We start from the raw sequence: 25,406 nt of genomic DNA, 5'->3' as shown, positions 1-25,406 counted from the left end.
TAGTAATAGCCTATATTATAAGAATGCAGATACCAAATAATAGATAGGTACCTCATGTATAAATTACTATTTATTTCATTACGGGTGGGCGGGTGGACTTTTGACGACAGAATTTTTGTTAGTCGACAAAAATTCCAAAGAAGACTATTAGTAATTAAAAAAAATAAAACATCGGACACCACAACTGCAGAAGCACGTCTCGCGCGACGCCCACTTTTCACGACGAGAATAGTCGAATCGATTTCCTCGGGCCCCATTAACGGAGTCAGACGATCGAATGCGTACGTATACCCATATATTAATTATACCTACACATGCACTCAATAAGTCTCTCTCTCTGTTGCTTCGTCTCTGCCTCTGTTTCTCTTTCACTATGCAGTAGAGGTAAAAACGAAAAATACTTTGGACGATTTCACGCGTACCGCTTTTATGTATTATATTATATATAATATAATTCATAGGTATACTCTTGCGCGCGCGCCTGTTTTAATTAAACCTCGTCCGAACGACCGTACATGTATAATAATAATAATAATAATAAGCGCGTATAGTCAGACTACCGCTCGCCGCCGCCCTCTACTATGTGAATATATATATTATGAACAGTAGTCAATCGCAGAGTTAATAATAATGATAATATATAATATAGGTACACGGGCACGTCATCAGCGGATCCATCCGTAAGCAACAAGCGTTTTTCAATAATAATATTAATTTAACATTTTAAAAAAAAAACCCGTCGTCCTTATTTTTTTAGTGATGGTAGATTACAATTTTCAGTGATATTTTATTAATTTCAAAGATAACAACTTGATTGAACATATAAAACCTTTTTTACGAAATGAATGAACAAATTTGTCAGCGTATCAAAGGATATAGATATACAAAAGAAAACTTAACGATTGAGCATAAAAAACTGAGCAATGTTTTCATTTTAAATTTTGAATTATACTAAGAGTTAAATATCTCCGATAAAATTATTGATATAGGTATCATTTAATAAATGAATAATTAACTTCATTTTTTTTAAACATTGATTTTTATTATGTAAAATCTATTTATGTATATATATAGATATATATAGATATATTTAGTATTATAATAGGTACTTGCTTTAAACATTATTTTTATTTATTAATTTAATAGTAAATCGTATTTTTTCTAGTAACAATGATCAAAAATATATACATCATACATCTATAATTTATCAATCAGTAATATAACATTGTCGATTAAGTTGGGCTCAGCTCGCAGCTCGTTAAAGTTTGGTTTCATAATAGTTGGTGTAATAATACGTGAAAATAATAATTTGAATGTGACAACGTTACATAAAATATCCTATGCTCAATCGGTTATAGTATTGCTAAAAAGGTATATTATTATATTATATTATGCACATTCGTGCTTTACCAATTTCAAATACGCGTGCTTAAAATATACTATGAAATCGTATATCAAGCTGGGGGCCCCCATCATCTCCCCCCTATTTTTATAACTATCAGATGTAAATCCAAGTATCTATAAATAAGTAATGCAATGTTTAATCCTTCAATCGTATATGTTTACGTTTATCGTATTATATTCTGGTTGCAGTACCCTGCAGTATCTTACGGTAGGCCCCCATTTAGAAAATCTATTATGGCATATGTCATAGATAAATTAAGTGATGGTAAGCACATCTACCAAACAAGTATCTACAATAGCTGCAGCAGAGCTTATATCCAATAACGATTCCGGTCGTTATTCTCGAATTGATCGCGGACGACAATAATTAACAGTTTGTTTTAACACCAGTTACACCCTCTGAATGTACAAAACCTTATTTTGAAACGTCGTTTTATAGACAAACAGTTATCGACGAGGTACAAACCCGCAGTAAGACACTCTGTACGAATCATAATTATATATTATTACGATGTTGTGGTGACCGGGCAATGTTGTTATAAAAACCAGACTCGTCCGTTTCGTCGTGCCTAGTACGGTACACATATATTATATTTCTATATAAATATTAAATACGACATGAAGTGCAAGACGTATAGTTTTCACGCCACACCACCGTAACTTTTAGACTATACTAAATAATTTTATAATAATATAATATACTACCTATGAGTTATGACGTATACGATCGACCTCTGTAATTTACGTGGTAAACTCTGACCTCCTCGCACTTCAAAATGTGACAATAAGTGCGCAACTTTATAAAATTGAGTTTCGATGAATATACACATATTATGTTAGCAGTGATGTATGTAATACGTTATTATATAAATTACATGATTGTTTGAACTAGTTAATATACAGAATGTCATTTAGGTTTTCGCTAATGTATGTAAGTTATAGTCATTGTTAGGTTGATAACCCGAACTGAAGTAGATAACATATGACATTTGTTGCCGCTATCTTTTTACTAAGCAAATAATAAGAAAAAGAAAAATATACCTAAATGGATTTTATTGATAAGGAATTTTTTTTTCTATCATTGTTTTATTACATTTATTTACTAATTCAAATAATTTTGTTAAAATAATTAAATATGGAATATAAAAACAACTTTACTAGGAGTCACAATTTAGCATATTACGTGCAAAAAAGTTTACTACACCGAGTGACGTCGCAGATGAAGATATTTGTCTTCGAAAGGCATCCGAATCACAATCGCTAAGAAATGGTTAAGAGTTTTTTAAATGCACATGCTAATAAAAGTGCACCACAAAACAATGCATATGTTTAAAAAAAAGTTACTTTGTAACTTTCAATGCCACACAAAAATTTCGAGTATAAGCAAATAATATTATACAACGATGTAGGCTGTGTTTGACCTAATATTGACATTTTATTTATTTTTTTGTTTTAACTGTCAAATATTTTGATAATTTAATAATTCTAAAAATTATCTTTGTACAAATCACTATAATTTTTTAAATATTAATATTTTATACATATAGATTAGATTTTAGATATAGATTTAATAATAATTTTAAATAGTACCATTTAATCTATAAAATTAAAATATTTGAATATTATATTAAAAATGTGGACTCAGCGTGTATTTAAAATTCTTTAAAAACCAGAACTTGTATAAATGTGTATAATTTATGGGGTGTATATTCTTAAAATTCACCATGCATACCTATGTATTAAATAACGTTTCGAAAATAAAAATCCTATGACAACTCGTACGCGCGGTGTGCACACAGAAATAATACAGATAGATGCATAATTATAGGTAGCGGGTAGGTGTATAAGAACGATATTGTTACCTCTTTAAACGGCTTTTTTTCAGCCTCTTTATGGGTCAAAGTCGCTCTAGCGGGGGCCGGCTGGGTCACGTTTCTTTGGAGACAAGACGCACACACGTGCCGAGATTTTATATGCGTGAAACGAAAAGATAATAAAATATATTTCTCAGTCAAGATAGATATTATAATTTTACTATTATTATTATTGTAATAATATACGATCTCGGGGCGTGGTCAAAGGATGGCGTGTTAAAGTCATTTAACGGGCTCGCAGGTTACGTATAATATATTATAATAAAGGCGAGCATATACGCGGCAGAATTACCTGTGCGCGCGGGTAGTCGTATACAGGTAGAATAACACAATATAACATGGACGAATAAAATACTGTATAATATATGATAAAGTTATATAGTGGGATACCAAAAAAACAAAAAAAAAAAAAATCAAAGACAGAATACGCGATTGTGTGTATATAATAATAATTATTGTTAAATGCCCGTGTATTATACATAAATATATGCAAAATATAATTTATACACGAGACATAATGTCCACATTACTGCACGCGCGTGCAAATATAGCGAGTGGCGACGCGGCGGGTTGGTATATTATAATATGTAGGTACCTATACATATATACACCTCCTTTATTTTTATAACGTACGATATTATATATTATTATAATATGCGAAACGAAAACGGATGTGCGCGCAATAATTTTATATAATTTATAAATATTATTTTCCATTCCTCCTCTCCACGGGTTCTTGCGCTATAGGTACACACATGCACATTGTATAAGTCATTTGGCGAGAGAGACACGCACGCGAGCTCGCGGTACAAATATATAACAATATGAGATATATTCCGCGCGACAATAGTGACACACTCGTGAGTTACGCGTCGTATAGTCGTTAACATTATGTAGGTACAGTGGAGAATTATTATTTTAGCCAGCGCTTATTAAATATTTATATATAAAAATCATATGCGAAGCATATATAGAGTGTGACTGTTATTATATAATAATATAACACTGGCTTTTCGATGAGTCAAGTCTTTGGCTTTGGAAAAACTGCAATTATAAGATATGATATAAAACATAAATCTCCTTAACTCCATCCTCTACACGTAAATGGTAAACTTCAATTATTTTAATCAACGTACATAATATATTATGTATTTATGCGCGATCGGTGAAATTATTATTTTTAAGTAGGTATATTTACGACAAGTACGCGCCAGGAAAAGATAACGAACATATCAATTTAAAACTTAGGATTCGAAAATAACCAATAACCATGTCATATAATAGGTACCTATATAAGTACATAAGCGCCGACGACAATAATATTAATGCGCGTCGCCTGCTGTTGACCGCAATAAGGGTAATTGTGGTACGGGTATTTGAGCGGTATACCTACATTGGTATATGGTATGTATATACCACGCAAGTGAGACAGTGACAATAATAAAAAAATAAAAATAATATCAGTGATATCACTATCGTAGTCGAGTTCCGTAACCGAATTTCTGTCGACGGGATGACGTCACTGCTGCAGTGATATGAAAACACACAGCGCAATACCAGCTCGCACGTGAATTACAAATACAATCACACGAGGGGGCGAGGGTCACTCGCGAATCGATTTTTTATCCGATCGGTCACGTTTCCAATGTAGGTATAAACGTGTGACCTGCGATTGTCTCGAGTTGTCCATTTTAAACGGTTCTTGATTGATTGATTCGAGTGTACGCAATAACAATATAATAAAACATGTAAACTCGTGTCCGACATTTTGTCATATTATTTAGGTTTGACCGCTATATAATATAATAATAAGGTGGGTAGGTGAATTTAAATTCGATATCAGATGCTGAGACAAAAGTGGATTTCAGTAGTCAGAAGCGATTTTCCGCGTGGGCCAGATTTTATCCGAACGTATACGATAAGAGAGGGGCTCTTAGTTACCCAAATTAAAAATAACGTATAAGCTAGCAGGTGTCTTGTACAGGGTCGCAACTGTGTTATTATACATATACATGTTACCTAGCTACTTAATGTAGATATATATAACATATTATTTAATATTTTTTACCTATGGCACATGATTATTCACTTGATGATAACCTGTCGCTGTATATGTAAGAATAATGTGTATAAAATATAAATCGAAATAATTAAAGAATCGAATGCGGGCCAGCCGAAATTATATTACACTTGCCCTCTGTAGGTATCTACATATATAATATAATATATTATGGCGGTTAAAAATTAGAATCCGTACCTATAGGTTATAGTCAGAAGCATTGAATGATCATAATATACGAAAAAAACATTATATTTGGTCATGCCGAAATTTGACCAGTAAACGCGGTATAGCACGCCGTTGAGTGCGTATAACTCACTGAATAAGTAGATAATTGATATAATATGATATTTCGTATACGGGAACCGTCGATCATCTCGTCACAGGTTATATAGGTTTTCATTTGCAATAGTGCATTTATGTATACAGTTTTTTTATAATACCATTTATTATCATTAATGGTGGTTTCGAGACAGAAGTTTTTAACAGTTCTTTTTCGTACACGTCGGAAATCGTGTGAATGTATATTAGTGGTAGAACCCATCCTCGGGCATGTGAATTTGTGTTATAGGTAAGTCATGAAAGACGCCAAACACCTACAATTATATATATATAGCATCTACTTATAGGTATATGTTATAACAAGACATGTTTCCGTATTTCCGTATGATTACACGGGTATCAATTTAAAATACCATATAAAATAGTAAGCAGATTATTGTAAAAATGTCAATGTACTGGAATTTTAATTCCAATGAAGAGTTTCAGATTCATATTATTTTATTTGAAAATACTCATATAAAGTAAACATAAAAATTACAAAAATCAGAATTTGAAAAAATACATAATTAAATCATAAAAATTGTGTGAACACGATAATTAATCATTTTGTAATGTTTATGTAATATATTAAAAGACTCAATAACATTCGAACGGATTTAAAATATATTTTCATAACTATGCAACAAATCCTTAAAGAGACGTGTCTCACGTCTACTATTATACCAGTTATATTGTATAAACATTTTCGTCAGGATTTTCATTTACGCTTCAAAATTGCCTACACAGAGCCCCTTACAAAAAACCAGTGTCAAACATGGTCATTTTTTTTTTTATTGCAATCACATTTGATATGCCGTTGTAATGATACATATTGTATGTTACTCATCCTCCCGTATATAAACCACAACATTACAGTTTACAAGTAAAATTACATCCATCCACTGATGGCACTTTGTGGAACACGTGAGTGAAATTACCCTCCTGGAATTATTCAATTGGCCAAGCGATAATTTTGTCTCTATCAACAGTTCCAAAACATGATTAGAAGTGGCAAAGGGAAATTTAATGGTTTATGAATGTACTTTTTTTTTTTTTTTTTAATATCACTTTATTGTGAAATATTACGATCTATACATATAATGTACTTATAATATATTTCAATGTAATTTTGTTTCATCAATGCTAACTTTTTCAATATTTGCATTTCTATTTTTAATAGATCCCCTGCAACATCTATGTTTTCCAATTGCCACCTATGTACTCATCATAATAATATATGCATTATACATCGTGTATACGAGAGAGAGACTGTTTAAGGTTAGCACTCCCCAGATCCACCGACAATTATGATATACATGTGTAATTCGACCCTAAACCAAACCAATATAGTTGGACAACGGACATTATTGTATAACCAGATCAAACTTCACTCACCACGTGTATGGAGTCTGAGTCTGACCGGCGGAGGGCATCGTGCCTTTGGCCTACGGACACCGCGGCCACGGTCAGCTGATTGTAGTGGTGTGCAGCTGCGGCGGCCTGGGCGCTTTGGTGCAGGCTGTTGAGCGTCTGCGAGTACGGGTCGTTGATGTAGTCCATGGCGGACGGCGAAGACGCGTTGCCGGCGGACGGCTGATGGTGATGGTGTGCCGGAGGGAACGGCGGCGGGAAGTACGGTGGCTGGAAGTCCTGGTGGTGTCCCATGTTGGGACCGGCATTGGTGGGCGTCGTATTCCGGTGGTGGTGATGGTGGTGATGGTGGTGCGGGCTGAACGGTGATGAGCCTCCGCCACCTCCTCCACCACCGCCTCCACCGCCACTACCCCCGCCGCCACCACTGCCGATCGATGCGACTGTACCATGTCCGGCTAGCCGATCCTACGAAAAAAATTTCTAAATTAAATGATAAATCAACGCAATATAGTTAAAATAAACAAACGCGCACAGAATATTTAAATGATTATATATCGTGTTATGTACATATAATGTCCTGTATCACCCCATATTATATTCATTATTATAAGTTAAGCACTTGGAAGCCTATACAAGTCTTGGCGGCCTTTTCGTATTCAACCGAGTAATATCTGACGGACTTATGGGGGTGATCCCGACCCCTCGCTACCTTTACCTCATTATATTACCTTTATTAGATTCGCGTATGATTCGGCGTTAATATTGATATTGTGAATATAAAACATCATCATGATTCATAATACATATACATCGCAGCAATAACATAGATATGTACGCATGACTACAGTATATGAATCATGATCTATATTGGGGTAAGAGTAGGTATAAGTTCAAAAACTAAAAATTAGACAGCCATTAAAAATGAAAACGCCTTAATATTTTAAGTTAAAAAATGAAAAAATAATATAGAAGGAACCTAACGATGATGATTCTTAACAAAAAAAGATTCTAAAATGTTTTCTGAAAGTTTGGAATGTAATAGTCTTAACCTAATACCTATTACCTATAATTTTATTTATCGGCGCACTCTTTCTTCGCGCTGCAGCGTGCCCAATATATATATATACATATATAACTGCGCTGCTGAAGCTGCGGTGGACCCAGTGGACGGTTATCGTATGGGTATAGCTCATACAATAATAATATGATAATTAATAACACCTACATATACATGTTAGTATATTACCAAATTACCATAATATTATAATATTATATGCATTACGGTTCGAAATCTCAAATCGAAAATAAAATCAGAGCTGCCATAGAAAGTGGCACCGGTCAAGAAAAGATAAATAGGTAATAATCGATTCGTAAAAAATAATACACATTACACACGACCGACTCAACACTATATACCATACCTATACCTATAATAACATAATAACATTATATTGTATTATAATGAACGCGCGCGCGTACGCTCGATTATAATAGATATAATAATAACATTTAAATATTTATATTATTCCATGAAGATATAATGTACATAATATTATAATATGGTCGCGAATCGCAATAATATAATTAGTGGGTCGTTTGTGAGGAATGAAAAAACAAATAATATATTAAAAAAAAAAACATGTATAAGCTATATTTTCGGTCCGATCGCGCGCCGTTCGCGTACGCTATAACTAGATTTATACATAAAATAACGTCTTAAATTAACACGCACATGCATGGCATGTTTTTGATCCATTAAACACATATAGAATATAATATAGTGCATGTACGAGCGCATATTATCGATAAACTAGTTCTCGAAATTTAATCGAATTTGTACGTCGAGTTTATTATACGAGCGCGTGTGTATAATAAGTGTATACCCGACGACACGCGCTCTCTGATCTGGATTTCATGAATTTACGCGCAGGTTTGTGCGTCGATTTGCATAAGTGAAATTAGATACGCGTGTTATAATAATAATAATAATATGCACATCGTATATATACAATATAGAATATAATATTATTATAATAGAAGAGCTAATACGCGCTTTTTGACCAATCATTTAGTTTGGTACACCGTCGTACTCTGCAGCCTCGGAGTGGCTATATTATACATATGTATGTACGAATTACCTATCGACAATAATATAAAACTTTAAACGCAATAGTCATAATTTTATGTACCACATTAATATGAAAATAAAAACTTATAGTTCCTCGCTGGATATTATTATTAGTAGAAAAGTCAGTGAATTTAGATATTTTATAGACAACCATACATATATGGTCTTATAAATATATAGATAAACATATCAAAAATAGCACCCGTTATTTATTCGGTGAGCGCGTATAAATTCATCGAATTTTTAGTATTTAACTGCAGCAGCACTTAATATACTTGTATTATATAATATAATGTAAAACATAAAACCCTAATTTAAATATAAATCGATCTACAATCATTACTATCAATATAAAATTTTAACCACAACAACTATAGATAAAAAAATATGGATCGAAATACTTGCAGTGACCGAAAATCGGATACAATCGCAGCGTCCAAAATCAAAAAATAATTGCTTCCAGCCGTTTTTTCAACAGAAATTTTGATTTTTATTAATTTAACGTTTGTTTCGCTCGGGGAAAGGGGATGGGTTCAGATCAGGAGACCATCTTCGTTATACATCACTTGCTTGATTCCATGTAGGTACATATAGAAGACATCGGACAATTTGCGTCTCGGAAATATGGATTGACTACTGACTAGGTGTTCGTTTTCGACGTGGAATTTTATTTTATGTTTTATTTTTTTACTGGGATACTGCAACATAAGTCTAAGCATATAACGCTTAAGTCGATTGATATGGGGCTGAAATATCTACATATTATACTACAGTATTAAAATGGTCTTCACATAATCTGCTATGTTGATATATAGGCTCTTGGAATAATAACGTATAGTTGATTTGTTTTACTTTGCCATAGGTTAGAACCTCATAAATTATTTTGAAAATAGTGAGCAGGAAGAGTCGCACAGTAAACGTGTGTCAAAGGTATACATTGGTCGCTGGTGAAAGCGACGCATTTTTACCTATGCTGGCCAACCGACGTCCGTAGCAGCAGTCTCTATGATATATAGATAAGCTTACGGCCTACAACTATATGGTCGACGTATTATAATTAACATTCGATTAAAAAATTCCCACCTGCGTGTATTACAATATTATTAAATGAATATATTATAACGATTAATAATCGGGTTTCTAGGATAACGAAAACTACAAAAATATAAATCTTTAGCTATATGAAGGATTGAACTGATCGATATTTACGTAAATAATATGATATAGGAACACATTACATACATATATATATATATATATACATATTAGGAATACACCGCACAATGAAATATATAAACCAACCACTAAAAAACTCAAAATACTGTTATTAAGTATATAGAACTACTATAACTACTATTAAAATGACGACGAAGGTTCATACTTAAAGTTAAGAAATTGCTGAAAAATATAAATTCAAATGATTTCAACTGGTTAATAAACGCTTGCATGTTGTCAAAAAAACCATTTTTCCATAATAACACCAACGATTTCAGCCTTCAGTCGTGTCATGTGGCTTTACAATTATATTCTTATCGTATTCTGCAGATTGTCAGATGTAGCCATGGTATATAAGCTGTGATCTACCGGGAAATTTCTATAGATGGACTTTCGATCAACTTTTGAACACGAAAGACAGCCATAACCACTTTATATCCGTCTCTTTTGTTCGATAATATCCACATAATATGATTTCTCTGTCTATGGCAGTCAACATTGTATTATGTCTATGATTGCAAACAAGTGAATCATTTACACTGCCAACGCTACCGCATCGGCCGCGACTCATTTCGTTGGGTAAGTTACTAAAAGGTACACTACACAACTATATATAATATTATATATGCGAATAATATTGTAATATTATACTAATTAGTAATTATATTATACTTTTTCCTTTATAATCAATAAACATGCGATACTGCTCGTGCGCACACATATACTTCATATAAACTGTAGAAACAAACCTGTATTATTATTATCATCATTACTATTTTTTTAAATTTATAATTATACACAGAAATGCTGCGCCGCCGATGATGATTAGAAGACGCGCGCTGTTGGAGAAAAAAATACGTATAACGGTGCGCGCAACAGGCAAAGATGAGGTCAACGTAAATGAATTTTGGCCATTGGTAATTATATTATTATATTGCACTAGGTATAAGTAATAAAATATTAGTTTTACCGCGAGTTCGGTGTGTGTGTGTGTATATTATGTGTAGTGCACATAATATCATTAAAGAGTAGGTACGTGCGTAGTGCACTGTCTCGTCGGACTGTATACAAACGCGTATAATGATATGAATTATTCATTTAAGCCGTAAAAAAAAACAACCCCGGCCCATATAACCACTGGCGACAGCCGACAGGCGATACATTTATTCGATTCCTCGTACCACGTGGATCTTGCTATAATTATGCCTTTAATATAGTATCAAGTGATTTCTATATTTTGTACGAGTAAATAAGGTACTTATAGTATTATATATTATTACTCGTTAACTGCTTCTAAATTTGCACCATATGGTTTATTATAGGTTATATAGTTTTTATGTACTACTATAATAAATTGTAAATTGTAAGAGCTACAAATGTGGTGGGAATATATTAGGAATTCATAAATAAATTATTAAAAAAAAAAAAAAATGAGTATCTATTGAGTATGGAAATCAAAACTGCGCTATCGCTCATCTCTGTAATGATAATAGTAATATTCGATAGTGCCTATATACTAACTATCACCCTATTAATATGCAATGTGTATTCAAGGGACAAATAATTAATAGAACAATATATGCATATATATATATATATAGATATGTATCGGGTATCGAGAAAGCGATTCTACATAACTAGTCACCGTATGCCGTATAATATTATACATTGTATAGGTACACACTGCGAAAGTCGTCGATTTTATATAATAAACCGTTAGGGAGCCAATGTGAAAATTCCTGAGTAGGAAATATACTACGCGCCAAAAACGAGTGCCCCGGCGGTATTCAGAGTCGGCGTTGTCTCGTCTGATGGTGAAAAAAATGAAAATCAGACTTACGGTATATAGTCGACCACCGCCACTTAAGGAATGAAAGGACAAAAAAATAAAGTAAATGCGTGTCTAAGTGACCCGCAATACTCGGCAGGTACAGTCGCACGCACACATCAGTCGTGCCGAAACGTCTTTACACACACACACATGTCATATACATATATATATTTCGTAGGTACCTCTCTATAAGTGACCGCGAGTGAGTGCATGGTCATGGGTGGATACGAGTGGACAGGAGAGGGAACGGTAAAAAAAGTGCACGGCACCAGACCCTTTTAGAGAAGAACTCGCCGAATAATTCAACGGTCCTCCCGATCTCCGGCCGATGTGTATATAGCTACATGTATATAAACGCGTTTCGGACCCGATAATATGACGCCGTGTACATACTATATACCTGTAATACCTATATAATAATATTGTGTGCTCGACGACGGGTCGTAATAATTATTATTGTCGTGCATTAGACAAATTATTATCTGCGCGTCGGGGGCTGGCCGGTGGACCGGTTTCCCCTACTTCTCTCTCCCACCTGGCTGAACGCGTTGCTGCAGACGGGGCTCTATATACATGTATGATATTATTATTATATATTCTTGTCGGGTTGATGAATTGATAATAATTCGTTCGGTCCCAAACGTGTACACAACTGTAACTACCCACTACCTATAATACAGACACACAAGTTATGTATATAGGTAGAATGTATAGTATGCGACGGCGAGAAAAGTGTAACAGTATCTGCAGATAATCATATAGGCACGTAACGAAACGATATTGTATAGAAGACAAAAAGCTGGACCTTTAATGTTTAAAAGACAATCGAAAGAATTAAAAAACTATTCAAGATGGAACAATATTAATGTAGATTGGTCAATATTAAAATCTTGGGTTTAGTGGGGGTGGGGGACAATGAAGTGGGGCAGCTGTTGTCGTGTGATGTGTCGGTGCTAGAGTATAATATAATGCAGATAATAATAGTGCGTAATACTATTTTGATTATTATAAGAATATGATACAAACATCAATTGAATACAATTTTTACTTAAACCAGGTTTTTTTTTTTATTACATTTTATACCTAATTTAGTTTTTCTAAGAAATATTAAAATATATGTTTCATTGTTGATTGGCTTAGATCTTAGCATCGAATATTAGGTATAGAGTATTGTAAACTCATCGAGTTCCTATTTGTATATTCCGTGAATAGATTTTTAATTGCTAGTGTTAGGTAGTGTTTTGCATGTAAGTGGATTTTCTTTTGGTATTAAAATACCACGAACCGTTATTTTGATGCGTCGATGCTGAATTTGTTTTTTATATTAACTATACCTACTGTTTTTTTCATTACTTTTTATTTTAAGATGCTGTCAATCGTATGTGTATGTTTTTGATTTCCCTTAGTTTAAATTTATTTTAATAACAATTTATTTTTCATTTGATTTTAATAACGTCTTGAATTTGATTTTCTCATGTCTACATAAGTTGTTACTTGAAAGGTATTTTAATTTCAAACGTAAGTTAGCTCTGATGCATTTTGGTCTTCCGCTTTATTATATTTACTTCTATATTGATATAATGTCATAGTATTCAAATTTTAATGTTATTCTTATGTTGCGTAATTTATTTTTATATTTTGCAATTTAGTATTTGTCATGTGTTTTGTATACTTCTTAGTACAGTGTTATCCTACAAGAGTTGGAATGTTCTTGTGAACATTTCCACTGTCATTTATATAATCAACTGTGCAGTTGGTGGTTGTTTTATAAAAATTGAAAAATTCTCTAACTTGCAGAAACATACTCATCTAGTCGATATTATACTTATCGACAAAAATGTGAATAAAAAATAAACCTAAGATGGAACTTCCGGGTGTAACTCGTTTTCGTGTGTGTGTCGAGCTCGCGCATGATGATGATGATAATAATAATAATAATAATACGTATTTTAATATATGTTTATTATATACGCGTAGTCCCATTATTTCGGATCGTATACATATAATATATACGTACGTCATGGCTACGTAACACGGTAGTGTTGCTGCGTGTCATGCGCTGCACTCGAGAACGACTCTAGCCGTATATTATAATAAATAAAACAATTAACGAATCGTTTATATTGTTATTATAATGTGTTATTATTTTGAACGACGAGTGCGCGACGGTGCGGCGTGTGCCTTTAGGCCGATCGATTTCCATGACTTGAATCATCATGATGCTTTTACACAACACTTTATACACGCTCAGGTGGTCTCGCTGACGCTGCCACCGCAGGTTTTTCACCCGTTTTCATAATATATTATAATATGTATATTTTAAATGATAAACGACGATTATCGTCATAACATTATAATATACGTATATACCGATCGGAATTCGAGATTGCCCAGTGCACGCGTAACACGCGCTCGGCCCCATAGAAAATTATTTGACCGTATACGCGTAATAATAATATTATAATAATGTTATGCGACGGGAAGGAAGACGCGCGCGTATATAGGTATTATAATATTATAATATTATATACTATTTTATGTATTATTATGACGACCAATCCCGTCGCGCTCACACGATGCGTGTGTACGAAGAGAGCGATCTACGAACTCGCCGCCACGATCTATATAATATTCATAATTCATATATAATATATTATATACATACATACATATACCTATAACTGCAGGTGGGTAGACAATATTGCTGTCGAAAACGATTGAACGGTGCGATAAGCCGATAAGACGTCATATTATTCGATACCATTCTACTTAGCAAGTAGGGACTTACCCGTGTGCAGCAGTTAGTATATACACATAATATTATAATTTATAGAGGTACCTATATAATAAAATAAAACTTTATTTTGACATTCCGATTGACATATATTATATTATAATTTAAACTAGAGAGTTGCATATAATATATAGGTGCATATGTAGGCGATCCTAAAGGTTTGGTTGGTTTACGTCGTTATAGCTCGTGCAGTATATGTATATAGAACAATACATATTTTTAAATAGAGCATATATATGAAGAGACAGCAAAATAATATCGTTGTTGTAAATGAAAAAACAAACGATTTTTTTTGTTATACTAGTGAATTGATTCGAGCGAGTTTAACTAAAGTTATCGGGGGTACAGTGGCGTTAAAAAACGTTTATTATATTATTTTATGACTTGATTAATATTTCGTCTTAATCTGGATTTGATGCGCGCGTGTGCAAGCCATAAGCGGGTTGTATCCTGTAGCGGCGAAGGTATATACAATAATATTGTACGTATATGATATTATATATTACGTCGTGCGCGTATACACACGCCATAATACGATAGGACATTAAAATTGTTTTATATTCAATATTATATACTTGTAAGGGGACTCGCATGAGAGGGTTTTACAAGTGTGTGCGCGTGCCGTGCCTATTACCACGACAACGAACATCACATACATAATATTTTATGAATTATATTGATATTAACCTACACTCAAGGCGTGATTAATTCATCAAGTCAACGTGGATCGTATTATAATATATTATTTTATACTTTTGCGGTAGGTATGAGCCGATTTACGATATCTTTTTCAGGATAAAAATATTCCGTCCTCTCCTAACTCGTAATGTTTCTATTCACAGCACTCGAGACATGTACAAAAGGTTAGTGATACTAGCTTTAAGCTCTGTTGCGACTACTGCTGTGTCTTGGCACGCGGGTCCTCCCCTCGCTCGGGGTACGTGTTAAAACGATTCCTCCGCAGATGTACAGCTATTAGCTATTGCTACCCCTAAGTCACTACCTACTTTAAACACGTGACGATATATTCGGAACTAATGGATTTCTGTTGAAAACATATTTTGTATACGAAGGGAGAGAATAAAAAGGACAGAGAATGCATATACTGTAAGATATTGACTTTTTATAAGACAAAAATAACAACAAACTCCCGTTATATACCTCGGTGGAAAATAAACGCTAAACCGAGATAAGAATTAAATTTATCATCGTTTCGTTCAAAGCCGCTGGTTATACTGCGGGGTGTTCGGCCGCCGTGTTTGCCACACTCGTGTATATATATAGACCCACTGACCAACTCTCGTCTTGGGTACATTTTACAACTTACCTAACTGTTTATGAGTTTTAAATATTAGATGGAGTGTCAGTGAACTTTAAAAATGTGTATAAAAATACATTTAAGGTGTAAACGCAAATAATTTAATTTCTTGTTTTGAGCTCGCATAAAAAATATATTGTCCCCGGACTTCGTGAATTATTGCCATCTATAAGTTATAATCAACCGACACCATATTTTAAAAATAATAGTAGGAAGAAAAGTTATTGACGGGGACAAATATACACAGCGAAACACTGTAAGTATTTATTATAATCCCGCAGCGAGCGACAGAGCATTTTATTATGGTTTTACCGTTGCCGCCACCGATAACCGGTTCTCAGCTGCCACTTTTACGGAAGGATAACAACAACAACAATAATAATAATAACAATAAAAAACTTTTCGTCTAATATCACGGCGGATCCACTATAAATCCTCGTACAACGTACAAGCGTTTAAGTCGTATATTCAGTTTTATTTTGAACACTATTGAACATTTTATTCGTTAACTACTATAATATTGTTCCTACATTTCGAACGGAACGATAAGTACGTTTTTATAATATAGGTAATACATGCATGAGGATAATTTCCCGTGTGATTATGTAGGTATTATCAATGTTCAATAGGCACTACTCGCTTCATTTTTCATACAATGATGGCTGCTAGTAACTACCAACCATAAATTTAATAATAATATTCGATTGGCTTACCCCTCGGTATTTGATCGACCGATGACCATACTCATATAATTCAATACATTTCGCGGAGAAGACATCCTATTATTTCCGAACTTTACAACGCGCGTGGTAAATATGCTAAAAATCGAATAAAAATCATTATTTAACACACTTAACACACATCTGATCATCATTTCGTAATTTATCGAAATGTACAATATGTGATGGTCAATGATATAGACATTACGATAGTTATAAAACTATAGGTAGACGAAGAATTCGTATTAACTATAAAATTAAACATTTCATTACGATCATTTAACGCATTTGAGAACTTTTTAAAATATGTAATATATTGAATCATCTGAATCATTGCTACGGAACGTCATGTGAATAACTTTTGGTACCTATATTATATATGATATGCAGTCAACTTTTGATTATTCTCCTTTGAATTCATTACTATTTATTAAAATGAATTTATTGAATGATATTATATAAAATATTTGTTATCCATTTTACTCTTAAAAGAAAATTATACTTAAATAATTGGTATGATACAATATATATATAAATATTTAAGTGTCGAATCATTAGATATACCTCTAGATTGACTAGATTATTATGGTTTTCGTTACACAAGTACACGGGGTACGATATAATATATGTTTACTTATATAATATCGAAAGTTCGCAGGTGTCACGTTGTTCAACTAAATATTGTAATATTATTATGGATTGAATTACAAGGGTTTCACACTAAAAAGAAGAATTCCATCGCCTACCATAATAACATCATTACCTATACGTTTTAAGTACGTTTGCGCATCGCATGTGTATATAAATTAAATAACCTATACCATTACAGCGGACTAATACACGACGGACAAATTATCGGTAGCTCGTGTACCGAAAATCCGTGGAGCCGCGCGCGCGATGCACGTCTCTAATAAGAGTCGATTATACACACGCACATGCACATGTCTACCTAATATTATATTATAATATAAGATCCTAGTTTAAATAATAATAATTATATTATATTATCATCATCTCCATCGTCATATAGTCAGCCGTCACTGATTTCGTGTCGTTTCCGTCTTGCGGCAAATAGCGGCTAATTGAGGCGTGTGTTACGGGATAATTTTTTTCCTTTTGGACTGAAGCGATAAATCTTTGATTTCATTTGTCCGTTCTAGCTTTTTTTCCAACGTATATTTACGGCGGGCGCCCGCATAATAATGTAGGCGAGAAATTTACGATCGTTGACGTTACTGTTATTATCATTACTTATTAGTTATTATTTTTACTGTTTAGACTCGTATTGGAATCGTGACCGAATTTCGAGTTTAGCATAAAATATCTCCGGACTCGCCGCAAGAGACCAGCGTGGGGAGAGAAGGGGGAGGCATATTTTTAACAACTTCCCATCGGTTCAAATGAATTAGTTTGCACATGATCGTCCGGTACGGGTAATCAATATCGAATAAAAATTAATATGAAATAAATAATTGTATACATACCTCGAGCACCTAACTTAACCGATCCAGAAATAAAGTAGGTACATGATAAAACAGTAGAAATATTCTAATATCCCCCACATAATTTTTACAACACGAAAACCCGATAAACAGTATAGGTATTGTTTTTTACGCGGGTATGGCGACTAATTGGGATACCTTCGCTTACATAAGGATAAGACTGTATAAATATAGCTATATTATAATATTGTTTATGCATTAATCTTAAGGCATTTGTAATATAGAGCATATATAATAATTTATAATACAATTGAGTGTGTATAATTTTGCGTTTGTACCGCAATAGACTGACCACCGCACGGCGTTTAGTCACTGTCAAAGCAATATATTATATTATTGATCTACATCAGAGTGGCGTGTGTCTGTATATATATATGTATTAGAACATACGAGTCGTGGGATTTGCATTTTTATCGTCCGATCGACGAGTAAACAATGACATCAGCGATAATAATAAACAGATCGATCAAACGGTTTTCTATATGTGTACCTGCCTATATGGCTATATATCATAATGCGCCCGCGCATTTTGCATCATCCGGTCGATTGAATAGCGCAGATTTACCTATATAATATTATACATATAACTTTGGCGTACTACGATGGACGAGAAACAAACTATTCGTCTGTATTAATATTATTCTATATAAGCGCCGGGAGAAGACAACGTATTTTTATCGTACCCAATCATCCCGCGATTATAGGATTTATATTTATTATTTTATTTAATCAATAACCATATGAATAAATAAATCCTGAGAGTATAATTATATACTATTATTTGGTATGATATAGTATACACAGTATACACTAAATACATTGCATTGCAGCTACTAGCGTGAATTAGACCCAGAGACTGCTGATACTTTTGGTACTCGGTATATACTGTTAAAGGCGTTTATAGCTTTAATATTATAATCAAATTCAATTTATTATTACGAGTATAAAGTTTATACTTCACAATTAAATGGGTTTTAAATTTTAAATACTATACCTATATAAACGAGACGATATTATAATATGTTGACGTGATTATGCGAGGAGTCGGGCGCTATGTTTACAATAATAGTAGATAATAATAATAATATAATAATCCATTTGGATGGTCTCCAATAAATAAAGACCTTGCAGCCGACACGACGGTTTATATAAAGTAGGTAAAGGTACGTATTACAATAACGTAAATTATACTATCTATTTACAGGTGTGTATACTGTATACGGTACTTGACGGATGACTTGAACGCGCGAGCTACATATGCGCTTGTATAGTACCTATACATACCCGCGTTTATCGGATGAATCGTGAGATTTTGTCATGTACTCGCGTCGGCTTACGCTATGTGGACATCGCAGGTGGTTTACGCGAAACTGTTGTTAATAGAGCATGCGTATATATATATCTACGTATTATACCCTGTACTAATAATACACGGAAATCTTCGAACGAATGAATATTTTAATATATGAATATCAGTCGCGTCTTTCGTAAGACTAAATACGCATCGCACAATGATAATAAATTATTAATTTGTATATAATTTATCATTCACAGACACACGCTCGCGGTATGCAAGGGGAGAAAATGCATATTAAATAGGTACACATTCTATATACCTATATAATCGTATTATGCAATAAATGCCTATATATAACATTTTCTAATAAACGTGGAAGAAAGCTGTTTCAACTTTATAGAATTTTTATATATTTTCATATAATATTAAAAAATATTTGCGACAATTTATATAGTGGAAATACAATTTCGACATAATTATACGAGTATGTATATATGGTATACCTATAGGTATGATAAAACACAATTTAACTATAGCTTGAAGATGAGAGTTCAAAAAATAAATGTATTCACGATTTACACATAATATACAGAATTATAGTTAGTCATTATTTATTTTAGCTTGCTACCATACAATATAATATAATAGTCTTAAAGACTAAAGATGAAAACAATTTATGTTAAAATTGAAATTGAAAGTTACGATATTTAGCAGTAAAAAACCGATAAATTTTGTTATTATTTTGTCAAAAATATTAAGTATGATAGGTGAAATTGTGATATTGCATGATTTATATATTATACGAACAAAAATGTACGTAAATTCTACGGGCTCTGCAGTAGATTGAAAAAAAAATTATATTATAATTTAGGTACAATATTCGTCGGTCCTACCTCCATAAAATTGTTCATGTCATACTGGCACACCGCCAGCTTCGTTACTGCGTGCGACACTTTTTACGCACTTTATGCGAAACCGGAAGCAAGACCACGACGGGATTACAACGAATCACGTCGGAAAAACGTGGCGCTCTCGCAAACGCCACGGCGCTCACCGCATCGGTCAATCCCACGCACTTTTTCACACCTTTTATCGCACACCGGACGACGGCGAAATAATTATCCGTACACTGAATAATATACTTGTACAATATTATGTATACTACGTGCAAAACGATTTCCCGAACACTGGACCGAAATATATGTATCACAACGATAGGGATGACAAATCTACGACGATGTACCTATTGAAAAGAATCCATAGACGAATCGAGATCGTAACGACGAAAATATTTAATAATAACAATAATTATAAATCACGATGACACACAACAAGAGAATACGTAATAATAATATTATATTGTTATGATATTACACGCGAAGGCGATAACTACTGCGATGGCGGTGAATTTACGGTAATATTATATTTGTTGGTGTCTGACGCGAGTGTGCTCGTATCCGGCGGGCCGCGTGACGACTGCCGGTGGATAACGCAGTGCGTGCATGCTAGCTACCTAAACGGGAGCGCGGCGGCATCGTCGTCGATGCGCGCGGAACAACCGTTGTTGCTGGGCAGGCCTCGGTCGCGTTGGTGGGGCCTCGGGTCCACCTAGCGCGTATCCGGGGTCCCACCTTCCGGGCCCGGCAAAATATCGGCTGCGCACGCGCGCCATATATAACTTTATTATTATTTGTAATTATTTACACGACAAAAAGTTAAATAATACAATATATTTTAATAGGGTCAAATGGGGTAATTGTAAATAAATTTTGTTACTTTTTAATATTTTTTTTATTTTCTAAATTATAATTAACAATACATTTTCTTTCTCATCAAAACCATTCCTAAACATATCCTAGGCTTATAAAATTTCCTACACAAGACCAGAATATTAAATCACTTAAGAAAAAAAAAATAATTTACATATGCCCCATTCATTTACATTTGCCCCATTTATTTGGGGTAAATGTAAACAATGATTTCACGTTATAAGAGTGAAATAGAATCTGGATCTGGGGCATATGTAAACAACCTGTATTACCTTTTATTTAACGTTTTGATAGACCCAATACACACAAATTTACATTAGCCCCAAATATTATACTTTGACGTTCATACCTTCATGTTATTAATATGAAATACATTAAAAATGATTGGTTAATTTCTTATGATTATTATTTACAAATGCCCCGATTTACAATTACCCCATTTGACCCTACCTATCTATATATAATATTTAATATAATATAAGTCTAAACTATCGAATCACACTAAAAATAAGTAAGAAACTCAGCTAAAATTGCACTTTAATGAGAAAATTCATAAGAAAAAATTGTTCAACTAAATTTATTTTTATATTTAAAAATGAACAGGATAATTAATAAAACGGTATGATAAAAAAATGCTCTTGAAATGAATAAATAATAACCAAAAAACTGTTATAATTCTAAGGAATAATAATGTTGTTTAAATGAACTCATTGCTACAGCTGTTACAGGTGTCTAAATACAATTTTGTTCTTAAAAAACTTTATTCTTTAAGGATTATAATAAACTAAAAATCCTATAAAACTCTAGAGTACTTGATACTATAATACAATCGAATTTGTGCATTGACGAACTTTGAAGATCGAAGATCTGAGATTGATTGAAGATAAATTCCTGTCGAAGATCGACTGTACACAATTAAGTATAGAAGTATAAAATATAATATAAACATAATATATTTGAGATAAATATAAATTATCTTATATTTCAAATCGTTATAATGTGATGTAATATTAAACATTTTTTGATAGCAAAGTTTTACGTCCAAACCTAAGATTTATTATTTGTTTGTAAAATTCAATAAACAGTTAGTTATATAACTCATCGGTAACGTATACGTAATATATTACACCAATCAACATTTTCTAAGATTTATTATTTTAACTACAATTTATTTAATTGCCGTGGTATAATACTTTTTAAAATAAAAGCACTTAAACTTTTTATTGAAAAAATATATGCACTTTTATAATATATTACGTTATAAATATAATATGACTTTCGTTATACTTATAACGTAATATATTATAGAAGTGGAAAGTGCATATATTTTTTCAGTTATGTATAATGATGTATAATAAATATAATCTAAGAAATGTATCGACATTTAATACTGATACTGAGTCAAACATTTTATTTATGTATTATACTATCTAATGCTATATTTATATAATATAATGTTAATCAAATGCATGGAAACTTGAATGGTTCAGATTGTTTATAAATTTGATAACGTAATATCTATTTAAAATTGAACAATTATAATAATATATATAATATTATAGAATAACAGTGGTCATCTGGGAACTTGATTTTATTCATTGTGAAAAAAGACCATATTTGTATTATAAATTGTACAAGTAGTCATACCTACGAATCGATGGCTTTTGAAGTCAGATTATTTTTTAAGTTAGTACCAGTTATTATAGAAATTCAAGATATTTGACATTCCTGGTACCTATCGATTTCAACGTGATTTTTTTTCGTACATAGTGTTATAATCTTTTACGAATTCATGTTATTCTTCGCGTTTTCACAATTGATTGAATTGTAATGTGACGCCTTTTAATATAAAATATAACAATATAAAACTGGTTTTTGTTGTCAGTCCAAAATCGTTGCAACATTGATTAATATTATATTGCCCTGACAGCAGCTCGTTAAAAGTCGGTCTTTTTTTATTTTATTACCTCGCAGAACTCTCATTTTATATAGTTAGCAGATATCGAAAAAAGTATTAATTTTCAACGACTATCGATTTCTTAAAATATCATTTACAAAATGAGGTGAATAAGAAGCCATTTTTCTTTATTAAACATTATACACTATTAGGTACGCTAAATATTATTCATTACAAATTCATAGTTTTTGATATACAAGAATATTGCTAGATGTTTAATTTCAAAATAGTTTTAATTGCATAATATATTAACTGTCAACGTGTTACGTAGCTTAAATTGTAAACAAATAAAATAAAATATTACCAAAAATTAAAAATATAAATAATTTAATGAGAACTTCCTGAAAATAAAAAAATCAACAGATATAGATTAATAAGATTGAATACAAATTTTATAATATATTTTCACTGAATTGGTATTACATATATCTACCAAAAATTTATTTTGTTTAAAAAACGATTCACAAACAATAAAATGTATTTAATGTTGTGCTAAATATAGGAACACCCATTTTTTCGTTCATAATTAATTTATTGTCTAAACATCCTATATATACCTAACAGTATATAAATATACCATTTACCTGCAAAATTTTATTTCTTTAACAAATTTGATGAATGCCATATAGTGGTATATATATATTATATACCTTAAGTGGTTATATCAGTTTCACGAATTAGCGCCAAATTGTAAATTAATGCTGACATTTATATGGTGTTAAAAGGTATAACGGTAGGTAGGTTGCCTATATACCTATAATATTATTCAATTAAATTAATTTACCATTTTTTTTTTCTAACCAAAAACAAAAAGGAATACAAATTGTTCATCGGAAATTCTCGAGTTAAGCCTGAATTCCTAAACCTTCAACTAATTTCAAAATAATTTGTTTTAATCAAGTTAATCTTATTACCTATATATGGCTTAACAAATAAATTCAATATAGGTTAGGTTAGGTGAATATACATTACCTATATGTATACTCATTAACTTCATACCTATAAGAAAATAGTACAACTTTAAAATATGCACTATATGCATTATTAGCACACACGCAATTTTAATATATTATCGTTAATGTAATTAGCACGTATTTCAATCAAAATCAAACATCAAATAATAGCCGTAAAAATTAAAAATTTACAGTTGGTACCTACATTTAATTAATTATAATACGATAAAATATAATGTATCTTAGTATCTATTAAGTATTTATTATAATTACTCAGGGCTCATATAAAAAATAATAATTTGGTAAGGTGTACGTTTATAAATTATGATTTTACGAATTCATAACTTTTGATGCACCATTGCACGCATAGCCTAAGCACGTTTTAAATGTACATTTACATTATTTAATCATTTAATCCAGTTTTATTGTGTATACATGGAATGGTCTATATTATAGTAAGATTGTACATAGTGTTTATTACAAACCACTAAGACGTATTAAATGCAAACTATACATATATGTATACAATTATAATATTATACTTGTTCATTTGATTTGGAGAAATTCGATACAAAATGAGATTATGTAAAATGTAAACGATCAAATTTTGAATCAAAACAGCTTTTTCGAGATTAAAATCAAAGTATATTTTCACAAATTCATAATTAGCCTAGGTTACATATTATTATTATAGATATAGAATGTTCTGGTATAGGTATAAGAACAGTGCGGTGGTGCGTGCGGGTGGTAACGTGATACAATTTATATTAGTACTGCTATATAATATTAGGTTGCCCTGTTAGAAAAGGTTAACATATTCATGAATTCACTATTGGTAAATATTCAAACCATTGAGTCGCTTAACCACACGTATCATTGCTCAATGTTAAT

General features: G+C 32.3%; 1 protein-coding gene across 5 annotated transcripts in view; it reads right to left on the bottom strand.

Moving 5' to 3' along the window:
• The window catches only part of TfAP-2 (transcription factor AP-2), a 192,621-nt gene that overhangs the window by 33,170 nt on the left and 134,045 nt on the right, over positions 1–25,406 (bottom strand). For 4 of the 5 annotated variants that reach the window (XM_089222386.1, XM_089222385.1, XM_089222384.1 and 1 more), the window contains one exon: positions 7,054–7,497. In XM_089222386.1, the coding sequence (XP_089078512.1) occupies positions 7,054–7,497 (444 nt within the window). Of the gene's footprint in view, positions 1–7,053; positions 7,498–20,729; positions 21,313–25,406 lie in introns of those variants that run through there. The other variant, XM_015515269.2, reaches the window with a different exon arrangement.

This window comes from Diuraphis noxia, unplaced genomic scaffold, assembly GCF_037042655.1.
Source record: "Diuraphis noxia isolate RWA-SAM2 unplaced genomic scaffold, SU_Dnox_SAM2 contig0003, whole genome shotgun sequence".
Lineage (NCBI taxonomy): Eukaryota > Metazoa > Arthropoda > Insecta > Hemiptera > Aphididae > Diuraphis > Diuraphis noxia.
This window is presented reverse-complemented; position numbering and strand designations above follow the sequence as displayed.